Source organism: Amyelois transitella, chromosome 15 (genome assembly GCF_032362555.1).
Source record: "Amyelois transitella isolate CPQ chromosome 15, ilAmyTran1.1, whole genome shotgun sequence".
In the NCBI taxonomy this organism is placed as follows: Eukaryota; Metazoa; Arthropoda; class Insecta; order Lepidoptera; family Pyralidae; genus Amyelois; species Amyelois transitella.
In genome coordinates this window covers 6,257,630-6,274,238 of record NC_083518.1, presented here as the reverse complement: position 1 = coordinate 6,274,238, position 16,609 = coordinate 6,257,630, and the positions used below count along the sequence as shown (strand labels likewise).

General features: G+C 32.0%; 2 protein-coding genes across 8 annotated transcripts in view; one reads left to right on the top strand and one right to left on the bottom strand.

The window, feature by feature from the left end:
- The first annotated feature begins 1,958 nt into the window (after positions 1 to 1,958).
- LOC106138059 (histone acetyltransferase Tip60) lies at positions 1,959 to 11,942 on the top strand. 7 transcript variants are annotated; one of them, XR_009657159.1, is made up of 14 exons: positions 1,959 to 2,089; positions 2,167 to 2,293; positions 3,296 to 3,448; positions 4,262 to 4,405; positions 5,099 to 5,256; positions 6,090 to 6,287; positions 6,765 to 6,848; positions 7,081 to 7,282; positions 7,540 to 7,662; positions 7,986 to 8,148; positions 8,547 to 8,655; positions 9,050 to 9,153; positions 9,667 to 9,759; positions 11,150 to 11,942. XR_009657159.1 is itself a non-coding variant. In XM_060948041.1 (14 exons), the coding sequence occupies exons 1-13, from the start codon at positions 2,045 to 2,047 to the stop codon at positions 9,671 to 9,673; spliced, it is 1,593 nt and encodes a 530-aa protein (XP_060804024.1). In that variant the 5' UTR covers positions 1,959 to 2,044; the 3' UTR covers positions 9,674 to 9,719; positions 11,150 to 11,942. The 7 variants fall into 7 exon arrangements, 6 of the variants coding, with proteins under 6 accessions (XP_060804024.1, XP_060804021.1, XP_060804022.1 ...); XM_060948041.1 differs by having other exon boundaries at positions 3,296 to 3,424; positions 9,667 to 9,719; XM_060948038.1 differs by having other exon boundaries at positions 9,062 to 9,153; positions 9,667 to 9,719.
- Positions 11,943 to 12,105: 163 nt separating this feature from the next.
- The window catches only part of LOC106138060 (activating transcription factor 3), a 48,274-nt gene continuing 43,770 nt past the window's right edge, over positions 12,106 to 16,609 (bottom strand). The window contains exon 6 of the mRNA XM_060948043.1: positions 12,106 to 16,560. Coding sequence (XP_060804026.1) covers positions 16,039 to 16,560 — 522 coding nt within the window. The 3' untranslated portion in view covers positions 12,106 to 16,038. The remainder of the gene's footprint in view (positions 16,561 to 16,609) is intronic.

Sequence of the window (16,609 nt, the reverse complement as noted above, 5' to 3'; positions counted from 1 at the left end):
AAAATTCTCTGTCAGACCCATTGGTTGACTGGTAGATAATGCTTCTAGCATTAAGTCCGCCAATTGTGCTATACATGTGTATTTTGTGCAATGAAATTTAAATAAATAAATAAACCACTGGACCATTTGTGATTAAATTTGATATGGATGTAGTTAAATATACCCTAGTTCGAAATAAGTTTACTTTTTTTTGTAAATAAATCAATCCCCCAAAGCGCTGCAATTAGTGATGTACCGTTCCTGGGAACATTGCCAGGGACTGGGAATATTGACTAATTATTCTACTAATTTAAGTCGAATATGTTGTATTCACATATTATGTTTATCAGCCTTGATACTGAAATTATAAATTATTCAATATTTATAATCTATCCGAAAATTTCCAGTAAATTGCCATTAAAATTCCCATGCAATTGGCAATTTTTTATACAGTATAATAAATAAAGAGGTTTTATCAAAAAAATCTTATTTCTAACGGCTTTATTTTGATAAACAGTTACATATTGGGGACAATTTTTAGTTGTCCTGATTCCAGCGCAAAGCGTTTTAAAAATTTAATTGAACGTTAATAACATGTTTATGGTATAAAAATTTTACTTTTATTTTTTATTTGATTTGATGGCTTGATTTATAAACAAAGATTCAAGAATTATGTACTAACTATTGTGCAATAAATATTTTAAATAAGATTATGAAGGTAGGTATAGTAAGCCTGCAAAATCAGTATCTCTTGCTTGAGCAATAAAAAGCAATTTAAAAAACCAAACATCATCTAATGTTGCGGTAGACCAATGCGCGAGCAGCAATAGCTGGGTAAGTGGGCATAATGTCTAGAAATTTTGTTTGGCACATGTCGACACGGTTTCCAACTTAGGGGTTTTCCCCCTAAATCTAGGGGGTAAATGAGTGGGATGAGACCGATGGGATTTTCTTACAGGGCGCGGAGTTAAGATATTTAGGGGTTTTGTGCACATATAATATTCTGTAATTCTGAATATAATAAAACTTTTCAATCCAATAATAGTCATTTAAATATATTTTTTTAACAAACTAATGACTTCGGACTGAATGACATCTAGTGTTATCATATTTAACTACTCTTTAATGACTAGTATCGGCAGTACCGCTTTCAAACGGAGTAGTGGACCATGCTCTTCATTTAATCCATCTTCAAAAATATTAAGTTTATGTAATGTCATTAAAATGATTTTAAAAATGCGGACTCTTCAGAAGAAATGGATATAAATTAGATAATTTTTATCATTATTTTTATTTAATATACCTTTAGGGGCGTTTTCAAAAATTTGAGGCAATTTAAGGGGGTTTTGACTTAAGTTTAGGGATAAATATTTTTAAGAGTTGGTAACTCTGGTCGGTTTGATACGTACTTCTATTACGGATGTGACATTGCTGATAAAAATCGATTTTTATTTAATCGGTTTATTCCTTAAGTATGCAAAATCGATTAATAAATAATCGATTTTTATTAAGAAAATAATCGATTTTATTATATTGATAAATTGTTTTCCTAATTTTTAATTAATGTCATAATAAACGCCATATAAATTATATCAATAAGTTAGTAACAGTAAGTTCTTATATAATTAACACAAATTAAAGTTTTAAAACAATCATGTTTGAAAAATTAAGTTTCAACAACGAATAATGAATTACATATTAACCGAATGTCGGTAAAATACATCGACTAACTCCGTCTAGTGAATGTTTGATTTAATGAATCATCTAAACTGTTTTAATAGCACAGAAAGATTGCACAGATGGTGTTAATGTAATATTATGGAGCTATGATATTACATTAACACCAAGCCCGAAGACCAAACGTAATGTCGGAGTGCATTTATTACATGATTATAAAAAATCGATTATTAATCGATTATATTCATAATCGATATTTTTTTCACATTCCTACTAATCTCTATTTAGTTAATTTGTGACGTGGCCAGTTGGTCAGTGTTTTCAAGACTGTGGCCCTGTTTGGGTGTGAAAATATAATATTTTAGAAGAAAATCCTTTATTTATTGAAATGAACGAAATCGACGATGAGTTATCTACATTTTGTGATTCAGCGGTAAATATAATATGCAAAAATATGTAGTGATTTAAAACAAAATTCCATTATGTAAATTGTGTTTGTTATCCCTCCAGACAGCGTTGGTGGAAGGATGTCGCTTGCCTGTGCGTATGCAAGGAGGCGATGACTGGCCACTTGCAGAAATTATAAGCATCAAAGAAATACGCGGACAACGAGGATATTATGTTCACTATGTTGATTGTGAGTATCTATTTTATTGGGTGGAATTTGCTTCATATAATACGTTGGCTTATTAAGTCTTGCCATTCACAATGGACCTTTGTTTGGAATGTTACAATAAAACTGCTTTTATTTCCTAATTGCCTAAATAATCTTAATAGATGCTTTTATTTCCTTTTTGACTAAATAATCTGAAATAGGTTTGTTTTGGTTGATCGCTCGATGGTCACATCAATCAATATAGGATTTTTTGTTCAATTACTACAATACACATGTTCAAATTGAAATATAAAAATGTATGGTCAAGAGTGTCGGAAAGGGTGCGCACTTTTTTGGGACTTAAAAAATTTTGTCGATGTTTTTTGCCCTATTAAGCCCTATTTTTTATGATGCCAGGGCTTAGGTATGACCAAAAGCATCCCTTAATGTCATATGAACTTTTGCGCTGCATGCGATATTTTCGGAGTTATACTCATTTTTTCGTTAAGGGCTCGCTGCTTTGTGTGGTTCATAGCCTAACCTAATCTAACTGACACAGTTGAGTTTGTGTCCCAGGGGTTTTTTTTAATTTCGGGGGGCCTTTGCCCCCTGCACCCCTAGCTGTCCTTTTGCCGACAGCTACTTTCTAAGTCCTTAAGATATAACTGATTCTGATTGATGATTTTCTCTGAAATTATAACCCGCAGCGAAAAAGTTCATATGACCTTAAGGGATGGTTTTGGTCATATCTAAGCCCTGGCATCATAAAAAATAGGGCTTAATAGGGCATGAAACTTTTTTTCTAAGTGTCGTCTCGTCGGAGCTATTGTAGCAAAGGGTGCGCAGTACTGAAACTATCACACCATATGAATACACTATTGGTATGTCACAGAAGGAAAACTGTTAGTGTTCTCTGTCCGTGGACAGAGATTTTGTTCTATTCAAATTTTGTCCAAATTCTGTTTCAAAGTTTGGATCGGATAATTTTAATAAAATGTCATTTTACAATTGCAGATTATGTTAAAATTAACATATTATTTTCAGTTAACAAGCGTCTGGATGAATGGGTTGGTGAGTCATGGCTGGACACACGCAAGGTGCAGTTTCCCAGGAGAGATGGAGCTCCCACGGGAGGCACAACCACTCCGAAGAAGACCCATATTGGATCAGGAGGTGGCGTCATGCCTAATTTTATTAGTATGTGTGTTTTGCTAAATATTTTTTTCTTTGCGCTTTTTCCTTATGAAGATTTTACTGTGACAAAGTATTTTAAATGTTTTATTTTAAGTATTTTTTCTTACAAAAGCTTAATTTATCTATTTTTGATGGATCAGTTCAAAATTTTTACTCTGATGGTAAAGGTTTTTTTTTCGGCTTTAGTTGATATACTTTAGAAATTGAAATCAGTCATTTTTATTTTATAATAGTTATATCTTTTATAGCTATCATGATATCTTAAACTTGGTTTTAGTGGTGTAGTGATCTTCATAATTTTTGCATGTATTTGAGTTTGACAACCCATTGATATTAAGGGGGAAGTAACCAAATGGTTACTTAACTCTGCATTTCTCTGTAAATGACTCATTGAGTGTCCTTCACAAAAATATACAAAAGTCATTTTAAATTTTAATGGACTTTTGTATATTTAATAAAGGCAGCCTCTTCATATCAATGAATTGTATTTAAATATTACTATTTTATGCATCAGCCAGCTAAATTCCATAAATAAAATGCCAATGTTATAAACCTATGTACTTTTGTTGGAATGTTTTGTTGCCTGGATTTAAACTTGAAACAATGTATGTTCTTTTTAATACATCTATACCTATCACAGGTATTAGACAATATAATGTTTTTTCAGACTTAGAATATAACATAACATACTACACACCTAATAAATGTAACAAAAATATACATTGGGCTCGATTAAAACATGATTGATGCCTTTATATTTTTGTTTGAAATAAATTTTTTCATATAGTAATATTGATTATGGTGTTTTGTTGGCAGATGAAAGTGTCAGCAATGACACTGTGAGGCCTAGTAGCAATAGCCATAAAGCCACTAACGCGAGCCACCCGACCCCCCCAAAAATACCTGAAAAGATCCACCCCACCAATGCACTCAATGGTTCTGCTCAAAAATCAGCACATGGTATGTTCATTCACTTATTTTTTTTGCTTGACTTATTTTATATCCATTAATATGTTTGTTGAATCCATCAGTATGGAATTGGTTGTAAATATTCTTTGAGTTTTATAAGCTACTTTTTACCCACAGCTTCACATTTTTACAACAATACAAACCGTTATTTATAATTGAAAACAATATCATTCCTGAGATTATTTTTGCACTGGTACTTCCTTTATTTTGGTGAATTTATGTAAAAATATGTTTCGCAGTATACTTAATTTTATTTACCATGCTTTTTAGATGCTTTTTACTTAGGTACCTATAAACAAAATAAATAGCTTAATATTTTAACAGTAAGTTAGTACTACTAGTGGGATTTCATGGTTAAAGAGTGGGTTGTAACATCAAACAAACCTGTATACTCGGGTGTTATAATGGTAATGGGAATCTCTCATGATCTTTTTCGTAGTCATGACTTCTAAATAATGATTTAAACTGATTTACTGAACCATTTCACAGATTTATTTATGTCGGGAATTAATATATGTAGGTATAACTGCTCAATTGAAACTTGTCTCTTTGAGATAAGTACCAACTTTTGTAAAATTTTCACCAGAGAATCAGAATTAACAAATCTACTCCCAAGATCGCAATGATTAATATGTAATTGTAATCTGTGCTGAAACCATTCCATTCTCAATTTGAATGTGACAGTGAGCCTGCCAGGGGAGCCCCGGCAGCTGATATCGCGGCCGGCGAGCCCCACCCTCGGCCATGACACGTCGTCATTGGTCAATGGCGGCGCTGTATTGGCCGCCGCGCTGCAGAAAAAGATGAACAGGAAACGGAAGGCCAACTCGCTGGATAATGATGTGAGTGGACATTCTTTATTTAAATATTAAAACTGGCTATTCCTATAGTAAGAAGCCTCTAACCACTAGCTCCTGCCCCCTTATCATTGGACACGCCACGCCGTATTTATCGCGCGAAAAACTAACACTGTCCCATTTCACGTCATAATAAAAAGCGAAACAGTGATATTTTTTCCTGCGATAAAAATATTTGAACAATTTGAACGTTTTTAATAATCCAAATACGTCGAGTAGTTTTTGAGTACATAAATAATAACTCCTAAACCATAGAAGAATATTACTAATGCTCTAACGATGAGAGAAAACATCGCGAGTATACCTGCACATTCAGGCAACTGGAGGTTAGGTTTCCCTGCAAAGGTTGTAGAGGTCAGATGGGAGTCGCTTCGTGTAAAAACCTGTGTCACCCAATCCAGGATCCATGGTCAAGGGCATACCTTGGGGTTCTCTCCAGAGCGAAGAGAATGCAACCGGGGCTAAATCCAGGAGAAGGAGAATAACTTCTAAACTACTCAATGGATTTTAATGGACAAACAGGGAATATTTGTATATTTGATAGTATGGCTAAGGAAGAACAAATGGCATGTGCCCATAGTTTCGGTCTAACTAACTTTGGTCATCAGTTAAAAAAAAAGGTTGTCTCAATACAATGCAAGTGCAACTCCCTCTTCATTTTTCCGATTGATTTTTATTTTTGGACCATTAATTTTGTATATGTATTATGATTTTATGATTATCAATAATTGATTTAAAAAATTATTGTTAATTATTTGAATTTGTAATTTTGTGGTAGGTATTGTAATTATTTCAATTTGCAATTATTACATCAACAGCCTGATGTGTTACCATCTTTGGAAGCGGCGGAGGGCGAAGCGGCAAGCGGGGCGGCGACCCCCACCACTCGACCGCGGCAATCCGGAAGCATGTTGGCTCATGGACATGACGATTTGGTCACCAGGATGAAGAATATAGAGATGATTGAACTGGGACGGCATAGAATACGGCCGTGGTATTTTGCGCCATATCCTCAGGTAATGGAAATCATAAATTTAATAAATAAATATATACAGGACTTACTATACAGATTAAGTTAGCCTTAAAGTAAATTCGAAACTTGTGTTACGACATACTAACTCAACGATACTATATTTCATGACAAATACTTATATAGATAAACCTGTAAGACCCAGGTCATCGAAATAGTTAGTTTCTCATCATGCACTAGACGGGATTCGAACCCGGAACTTCCGGTGTCACAGACAACCGCATTACCGCTGCGCCGCAGAGGCCGACAACACTTACATTTTAGATCAGAATCAGAAAAAGTAGGCTAGGAGGTTACTAGAGGATTACTCATGCGCTTCATCTACATTCCGTAGAGAATATCGTGATATTCCCTGTTATTATAATTTCTTTTGTTTTAGACTGATACTATGAAATAAATAAGCTTGTAATCGTAATTACCCTTTCTATTATAATGTATTTTAACACGAGTGTTTTTATTCCAGGAAATGGTGAATCTGCCCTGCATCTACATTTGTGAATTTTGTCTGAAATATAGAAAGAGTAAAAAGTGTTTAGAAAGACATTTGGTAAGTCCTAGTATCTATAAATCATATTTACTCACTGCTAAACATAGGCTAGGCTCAAGATACCGTGAACTTTCGTCTTTGATAGGAGATTAGCAACATAGCGTCTCCGGGTCTCTGGGCCCCAAAGCATAGTAATCAATGTCCACATTTTGAAAATAACCAACTAAAGTTTATTTTTCAAGCCTTAATCAGTTAAACTTCACCTTAATTAACTATACCTGCATGTTTTCAGATAAAATGCAAACTAAAACATCCGCCCGGCAACGAAATATATCGTAAAGGCAGTATATCATTCTTCGAAATCGACGGACGCAAAAATAAATGTTACGCCCAAAACCTGTGTTTACTCGCCAAACTGTTCTTGGACCACAAGACGTTGTACTACGACACCGACCCGTTCCTGTTTTATGTTATGACTGAATTTGATTCTAGAGGTAAGGGGTTCATAGTTTGAATTTTTTATATATGTATATATGTCTAGATAGAAGTATGTTTAACGATACTTTTTATAACAAAAGCAATGTAGATAAACATCCTAGATGTAGTTCAGTCTAAAAGAAATGTTTTCCGCATTGGCTGCACCGAATCTAGGTCTTAAGGATAGTGTGTAGCATTCTATACTTCTCAGTCTAATTATAAAATTAATTAATTTTTAAGTGTATTCAATATCCTTTTCGCTTCCTTTTTACAGGTTTTCACATAGTGGGTTATTTTTCGAAAGAAAAAGAGAGTACAGAAGACTACAATGTAGCATGTATTTTAACTTTACCGCCATACCAAAGGAAAGGGTATGGAAAGCTGCTCATAGAATTCAGTAAGTATATTTATTCAAGTACCTTAGTGAGTTTATATGTTTGAAGCGGGTAATATACAAAGATTCTGAATCAATTTTGGTACCTGGCACTATCCATATGTATCCTGTGGATGCCGTAGAAGTGACTAAGGGAAAGGCTAATAAACTTTGTATTCTTCTTGTACGCTATAAGCTAGCGACCTGTCACTATTTGAATGTCGATTCCATCATTAAGCAATACAGCTGAACGTGTTCAGTCTTTGTAAAACTGTCGGTTTTGTCTGCCCGCGAGGTATACAGCTCGCTTTATTAAATTAAATATACGTGATGTGTATTTTTTTCAGGCTATGAACTATCCAAATTCGAGGGCAAAACTGGATCGCCAGAGAAGCCGCTGTCGGACCTTGGGTTGCTCTCGTACAGGAGCTACTGGGCGCAGACGATACTGGACATCCTCATGCACAGCAAACCTGTCGGCGACAACGAGAAGCCCATCATTACTATCAAGTGAGATCTCATTTCGTTCAGATCCTTTTAATTTTAGATTGTGCCCATAGTTCTGAGCTATTTCAGATTGTTATTACGTATAAGAAAGAAAAAAAAACTAGGGAATCTTCTTCGACGGGTTAGCAATCTGTCAATATCTGAATATGAGTTTCATCATTATCTTTTCAGTTTATTCGAGTCTGATGCCTCTGTCTACCCCGTAACAGATAAAAACGTAATATTTGTGTTTTTTGCATGTGACATACTACTTAAAAAACTCCAGATTTGACATGTCGGTACAATTCATTAACTACGTCATCCAGCAACATTAAAGAAAATTTTAAGATAATAATAAGAAAAATAAAGTGTTGTCATAATTTATTATTATTTATTTATTATTCTATGTTTTTTTTTTTTAGTGAAATCTGCGAACTGACCAGCATAAAGAAAGAAGATGTAATAAGCACCTTACAGAACCTCAACCTTATAAACTATTATAAGGGCCAGTACATCATATCGGTCAATAAGGTAAGATCAATTAAATTACTTAGTTTAAGACTCCCTGTGCGTTCAAGTTTAGTACTTTTAGTGGAGTAAAATTTTACTGTATCTAAATTATCAACATGAATTAACCAAATTTCATATTTTTCAAGACCTTAAAAAAGAAAAAAATCCGTTTCTTCATTTTAAAGTAAATGGTTTATTGCTCAATAAAAGACTGGTAATATTTATTCTAGATTTAAAAATAAAATATAGATTTATTAAACAGAACATTTTAAAATAATCTAAGACAAGATATATAAAATATAAGTAAGTCAAACACTCTTACTATTTGATTTTAAATTAAATAAAAACTTGAGCGTACAGGCGAGTCTTACACCCATTTGGTCTTCTTGATTTGATATTCTTCTATTTGTTGAAGGAACTAATACAGCAACACGAGAAAGCTATGGAGAAAAGGACGTTACGAATAGACCCAAAATGTCTACACTGGACGCCAAAAGATTGGTCCAAACGCTCTAAATGGTAAGTTCATCTTCTAAATTGTTTAGTTTTATCATTTTTCTGACATCATCACTAGTTTGATTAACACTGTGTAATATAATAGAAAATTTTGTTTCATTTGACTCTTTAAATTTATAAAGAATCAGACAAAAGAATATCTTTCAGCAAATAAACGAGGCATAATGATAAAACATTTTTGTGCAGTAAAGGGTATTTATATTCTTATTTTTAATGCAGAAACCAATTTCTATACAAAATCTCTCTACGATCTCTTTCGAAATGAATAAGGAAACTATGTTGTATAAAATTTTGCCTAATTGTCATATGTTTGTAAACAAGTGGGACATTTTTTTGAGAGAATTCAAAGTAACAAGTGTCAATAATTTTTCACACTAGTAATTGAAAACTCAAAGAAATACTATCAAAGAAAAAAAGCAAAAAAGTTTTTAATTTGGTTCATTGACAACGAGAAACTCAAATAACAAGGTTTCTCTAAGCAAAATATCTAAGGATATTTGTTTCTTTTGTCGCCAGTGTTTGAAGTGGCAACGTTTCGGAGACGCGACCTACCTAACAGGCCACGAAACGTATGCAGTATTTATTTTTTGTATCTAACTCCTATGTGCTGTACGTTTCATCTGCCTTCTTCTTTCATTATATAATTTGTTTGCTTTTCCATCTCACTCACACTTTTTTCGTTGCTATTACGGCTAACGTGGCGTAGATGTTTCAGTTTCTATTGATAATAAGCAATGAAAATATGATCTTGATTGAATACAATGTAACTGATTTTCAACTTTCGCGTCGCATTTTATTATTTATAAATAATACGGGTATTAAACGCGCACGTACCTTTATTTTGTCTTGTTCGATTCGAATCATGTTATAATGATCTGTATAAGTTTGCACTACTTCCCTATATTGTCCTAACTACTAAGGGGTTGGGGAAATAGATAAATAAAAACTGTTCACCCTTGGAAACTGGAGTAACAGTCAAATTTACAGGAGCCGTATTATTATGAGATGATATATAAGAATAAGTAGTCTAATAAACGTAGAGACACAATGACGATGCGATATTGTACATATTCAATTTATATGTAACGCCTGAGCAGTGTTTCCAGCATATAAAGCGGCGTTTGTTTCCTTGTCATGCGTGAACATTATCCGGGGGCATTAGCTCAATAAAATAAAGGTACGATACGTGCGTATAAATATTTAAATTTCGTATTTTAGTAAATATGCAAAATGTTGATATGATTTAGCAACGTTACCTATTCATTCAGTAATATAAAAATATATGTATTACAAAGAAAAAATACATATTAGTCATTTAAAAATAATGTAAAGCCATTTGATAAAAATAGAATAATTTTGGAATGTTGACTGTTTTATGTAAGTTAAACATGTCATTAACATTGAAGATTGCTAAAATATTTTCATTGCACACATTTAAATCTTTATAAGACAGTTGGTATGATTTGATACGTAGTCATTGTCCAAAGCTTTGGACCAACTCAAATAGATAAAACGTTTTTATGGTAATATCACAACTGTCTTATATACGTTTAATATTTAAACCTATTATACTACTAACTTAGGTATTACTTAAATGGGGAATTACTAACTTTATCAAATATTTTTATCAAACATTTTTTTACCTTAAGTTAAAGCACTTTTGATTTAAACATTGACTACATAGACTACACAGTCGGAAAGAGGTACTTACTTAAGGTATATTAATAATACACGACCCATTATTATTATTTGGAAAATTAAATCGTCTGTTCTAAAAAATTTACCAAAAAAATAACATGTAATGATGTGAATGTACTGATGCCGTCTTTTATAACATATTTTGGAAAATCGTTATTTAAATTGCATTAGTTCGAAGCAACCTCTTTCAGATGTTTTCATTTTGATTTTCATTAGTTCTATAACAAAGTGGTACGCTATTTTCGTATTGGGGATATGGTGTCGCCTTATGAAATCATTAAAAATTTTTAATCATTTTCAGGTAAAACAATGTAAAGCCCTGATGATGCAGTACAACAACGCTCTAGTCAACGTGTTGATAACAGATCTTTTTGTACTAATTAACATTCAAATTAACTTTAAAAATTAGTTTCCTGGTGTAACTATTTTTATTGTCAAAATAATAAACTATTATTTTTTTGATCACTTGACCTTCTATTTAAAATTAATAGTGTTTACAAATGCGGTTAAGAAGACAGTATAAGCCGGAATATTAAAACCATTTCACAAAGAAACTAACAAATCTCGTGCTGACTTTGTTTAGAGTATGCATGATGACATAACAAAAGTATTTTAGTCTACCTCTTCATTGATTCAGTTGCCTTAGAATTCTAGTACTTACAGAGAAAAAAAGTAAAACAGTGACTGATGTAGATTTTATGTTAAACAGAATGTATTCTGTAATAATTCAATATGAAAGTAGTTATTTTATTGTTTAATTGTCATACTATATTTGCTCATCAAACGCGTTTCAATGTAAAAGCGCTTATTTTTACTTCCCTTGTATACAACCTTTTTTTAAATAAATAACATATGAAGGCTTTTAAAGTAGAAAACCTAGTATATCTGGTCCTCATTCACTTTTTATTTTTGATCCGCTCTTTTTCATCTCAATTTGCAAATTATTAAAGATTTTTTAATAAGTCTTTTCTCGTTGAATGCGTCGTTTACTGATGGGTGTGTGATTATTACTTTGAAATGTTGTTGTAAATTGTAGCCTTGTTATTAGGCTCATGTGTTTTAGTTTAAATATGCTCTTTAAGGAGTGTTTAGTACATTTTGTAATGTAAGACTCATTTTGTGATATAATAAATAATATCATCTTATAAAAATACTTTTATTTCTATTTCCTTTAATTTATAAACATGTTTTTCTTTTCAACGTCCAACATTTATCTGTAAATACTTAAGGAGTCGGTATGAAATAAAAGATGAAAAATATGCAATATATAATTTATTTTTTCATTCATAAGCGCGATAATTTTGCTTTGACTGTGAAAATATATTTATAAGCAGGTACAAATGATGTTCACGACACATAAGGCATTTCATTGTGTAAGGCATCGAGTATAGACATTTAATCTATGAGCACCTGAATATAAGTTACATATTACATTTAGGTATAAAGGAGATCGTTTTCATTTCATAAAGCGTCGGATCAAAGTAATCTTGTGCCGAAAAATCTAATGTATGTAAAAAAAAGGTTCAATCTTCAACTGAATAGATACGTTTCAAAATTACCTAAACAATATAATATGCGATTATTAATTATTTTGCATCAATTTTATACACTTTAATGTATATTATAAGTCATTTGAGTGAAACAAACAAACATTTTTTCATCTATAAGATGACGGAAATGAGATTTTTTTTATCTTAACGCCTTTCTAAAATTCGATTTCTGTGTTAATTTAGTAACAGAATAAAATATTTTCCTTTAGAATTCTTGGTGCTTTAAAATATAATTTATCATAAATTAGAACAATTACTTATGTCATATCTATTATATATGTATTGGTAATCTATTCGGTAACAATTCATAAAATAATTATAAAATTCAGATAAAGCAAATATTATTTTTGACGTTTATTGCAAAAAGTTTGGTGAAATAATCAACAATGATAAATCTATAAGTGTAGATCTGTTTGTGACAATTGTCAGAATTATAAACATTTAAAAGGGTATCAAGTTTACACAAAATATAACTTTAGTATTATATTAAAGCCTTATAACAGAATAGAGGCCTTCTAAAATCTATTTACATAAATTCGCCTTAATTAAATACATTCAAGATTGTTAAGAAAGTTTTAACAATAATATGAATAAAAATGACAATAATATCAAAACGAAATGTTTATATTATATATATATTACAGACATAATAATAACCAATCTTATAATATAACAACGATTGATAAACTAATTGTAATACTAGCAGGTTTTAACTTACAACCAAAGTAATAGTAATGTACTATCACAACTTACCAATATTGGAAGAAGAAAACAGGAATAGAAAAGAGAAGTTTAGTCATTAAGTCCTACAACTTTAAAAAAGTTATTTTTTTACAAACTAAAGATGGATATATAAAAAAAAAAGATATCATTTTTAAATTAAAAATAAAATGTAGGTACAAATCTTCATGGACTATATTGGATTAAACTTCTCAAGGAAACTAGCTCATCTTTATGCAAAGTATACCATAACAATACCTTCAAAAGTTAATCTTAAATTTAAGATTACTGTGACGGTACATTCAATCTTCAAAGCGAATCGAACGCCATGAACTTAGTACATACATACTTGAAAAATTCACTAGCTGAAATGTCCAGCATGTTTTCACAATAATATGTCGAGGTCCATGGCAATACAGGAAGGAAAAATAGAAATTAACATATAGAGACTCAACACTTCATTACACAATAGATATCTATTCCGAATAATTTTCACCACGTATAACATGTTTAAGAGCCAATACACTTGATATTTTGATAATCTGATTTCGTTTGCAAAGTTATGATTCGTAGGACTTCTAATACAGGTGTTTTTCACTTCAGAGAAGGTCACAATTACTTTGTGATATTGTTCCAACTTTGTAATGAAATAGTTTTTATTTTTAAAAGAAACTCATTGTAGAATATTTAAAATAAATTTCCGTAGTAATTCTGTTTGGCATGTAAAGCCATAGTTCTGAATTTGGTAGTAAAAACTTCTCCGCAGAAAGGAGCTATTAATTTTCAGTCACAATTTGGGAGATATGATATCATAATCATACGAAATGGCTATATACATATTTAAAAAAATAATAAATCAAGGTTAAGTATATCAGTAGTGTCGGCCCTTATTATGCTTATGTATTAGATTCTTTTCAATAACATGGTGTCAACAATATAAAAATAAATGCTCACTCGACTGACATTCGCCCTTTAGGCGCACGTAGACTAGGATCACTGGTACGCAGAAAGCACTGTCTTGTATAATCTGCTTATCTTTATCTGAGCTACTTTACGAAGGTAAAAGAGGACCGTGTATAACTCCTCATTAACTTTACATTAAAAAAAAAATGACATGTTGAAATACCGAACTGATGATAAGAAGTTTTTAGATTATTTATTTAGTCGGCCATAAGGTTTGACTAAATAAATAATCTAAAAACTTTCATTTTAAAAACTTAATATATATCCAGAAACTCTGAATTAGCGTGAATGACTTTAAAGATTCCTAAAATATTGTGCGCCTTATATTATTGCATAATGTCCAACTCCAGTTATTATGCAAAGTATATTATGCGTTCTTAGCTATTTGCCGTCATTTCTCTCATAAAAAGATAGGACATCTCATTTTTTAATCGCAAATAAAAAAATCCCCAGTAACTCAGATAAGTTCGTGATACAACTAAACACATATTATTAGTCCATTAATGATTTATAATAATAACAACCAAGTAACAAAACTTTACTTACTTAATATTATGATGAATGTAACTTATAATATTTAAATAAGTTGTGAAATGATTTAAGGCCACATAATTTTTTTCTGATTGATGATATACTTAATATTTTTATGTATTATGATTTTCAATATACTCATTTTTCATATGTGTTCCTTTACTTAGAAGACGCCTCTCACGCATACATTCCGTTGTCATTTATCGGCAAACATGTATTTTTTAATTAAATTGTTTAATCAGATTATGTGACCATATTCGTATCTGAAGTATGTGATTATTTTGCCTTTATTAACTTACCTATTCTATCTTAATTTAAAATCTAAGTATTTTTTATCACGTCTTGATCGGAGTTAAAGCATCTAAAACTATTTTATATTAAACATTTGTAACATGATGTATATTACATAATTATCTGTGAATATAATATTTGTAACATAAATATATTTTCGGAATTTCAACAGGAGGTATTGTTTTACTCTAATATTGTACTGGAATATATATGATGTGATGTATTAAGATATTTTAATGTCTTTTATGCCTTATTTCACAACGATGTCACAAACATAGACTAGAGACTTGACGAATGCAGTAGCCCGGCACCAAGTTTGCACCTATGCGCATACGCAGTGAAATGAAATTACACTTACATAGACAAGGCGGTTTAGAACCTAATTATGTTATTGACTGTACTAGTAGTAGCAGTAGGCCAACGCCATTTTCATTTGACTTATATTCCGGGTAGTGTACTCGTGTATTGATTTGACACCGATTTTAAAAAGATAAGCAACGCAACTTACACATATCAGATCTTATATTGAAACCACAATACATTAACAGATCAAAGCAAAATTAAAGAACTTTTAAAATAAAACGAACATGGTAAATTATGTTAGACATTTAAAATCTAAATAATAATAAAATATTATGTGATATACCTACCTAACGAACTGTTTTACAGTTGCACCTGTTACTGCACATTGATTAAAGATGATTTTAAAACATCAGAAAAATAAAAACCGTGATATAAATATATATATACTTAAACAATGATAAAAATTTTCAGAAAGGAATATATGTGTTTAAAAAATTGTATATTGTTAAAATGTATCGTTCCAGTTCTTGTACCCGTCAGGTATTGTAGGTACCTACCACATTATACGATGCTGTTCTACACAGTAGACATACGATTTCGTTTCGAAATAAATCCCCGCCGCATTTATCTGGCAATATAATCTATTCAAGGGTAACACCAAGCGATTTAACGATACCTTATTCCTACATTGTTTTATCACAAAGACAGTTGAAGAAAACTTGTAATCAACGGTACTCTATTTCGAATTATTTTTAACTCCAATGCTAAATATACGTATACTTGTCGAAAATAAATTTTGGACCCGCCGAAAATTATAAACATCTGTACTTAACTAGACAAGGCATCTGTCGTTTAGGCCGTTAAGCTTGTTTTGCGCGTCTGAGACCGGGTAGGTATTGCACTGCGGATGGTAGTTTACCTCCTCGTAATATTCTTGTTCTGCGTCCAATGGGACGATTAGATTGGTCGATTTAGGGAGATACCCATCTGTTGTGACGTAATTGCCCTCAGAATTTGGAGGTAGGCTGAGAACGCTGTCAGGTCTTGTGTAGTCCACGTCTAATTGTTGGGATTGTCCACAGATCGTTTCAAGGGAAGTCATGGTGTCCATATACTCGTTATTAACAGGAATGACGCATGTGTAGCTAGAAGCGAGCACGTTGGCTGATTCTGGTCTGATGTAAGGCGACTGGGCTTCAAAGTTAGCCGGGAATGTTGAAGGCGAGTCGTACGGCCGAAGCATGTTGTAGGAGGTAGTGGGAGATTGCCTCGCGTTAGAATTATTGTTCTTGACGCATGACGGCGCGTGAAGCGACAGCATGTCCACCAGTTGCCGCTTTTGGACTTCCAATTCCTGCAAATACCAAGCGTAGTTAATTGGCTGATCGATACAAAAAAGTGTC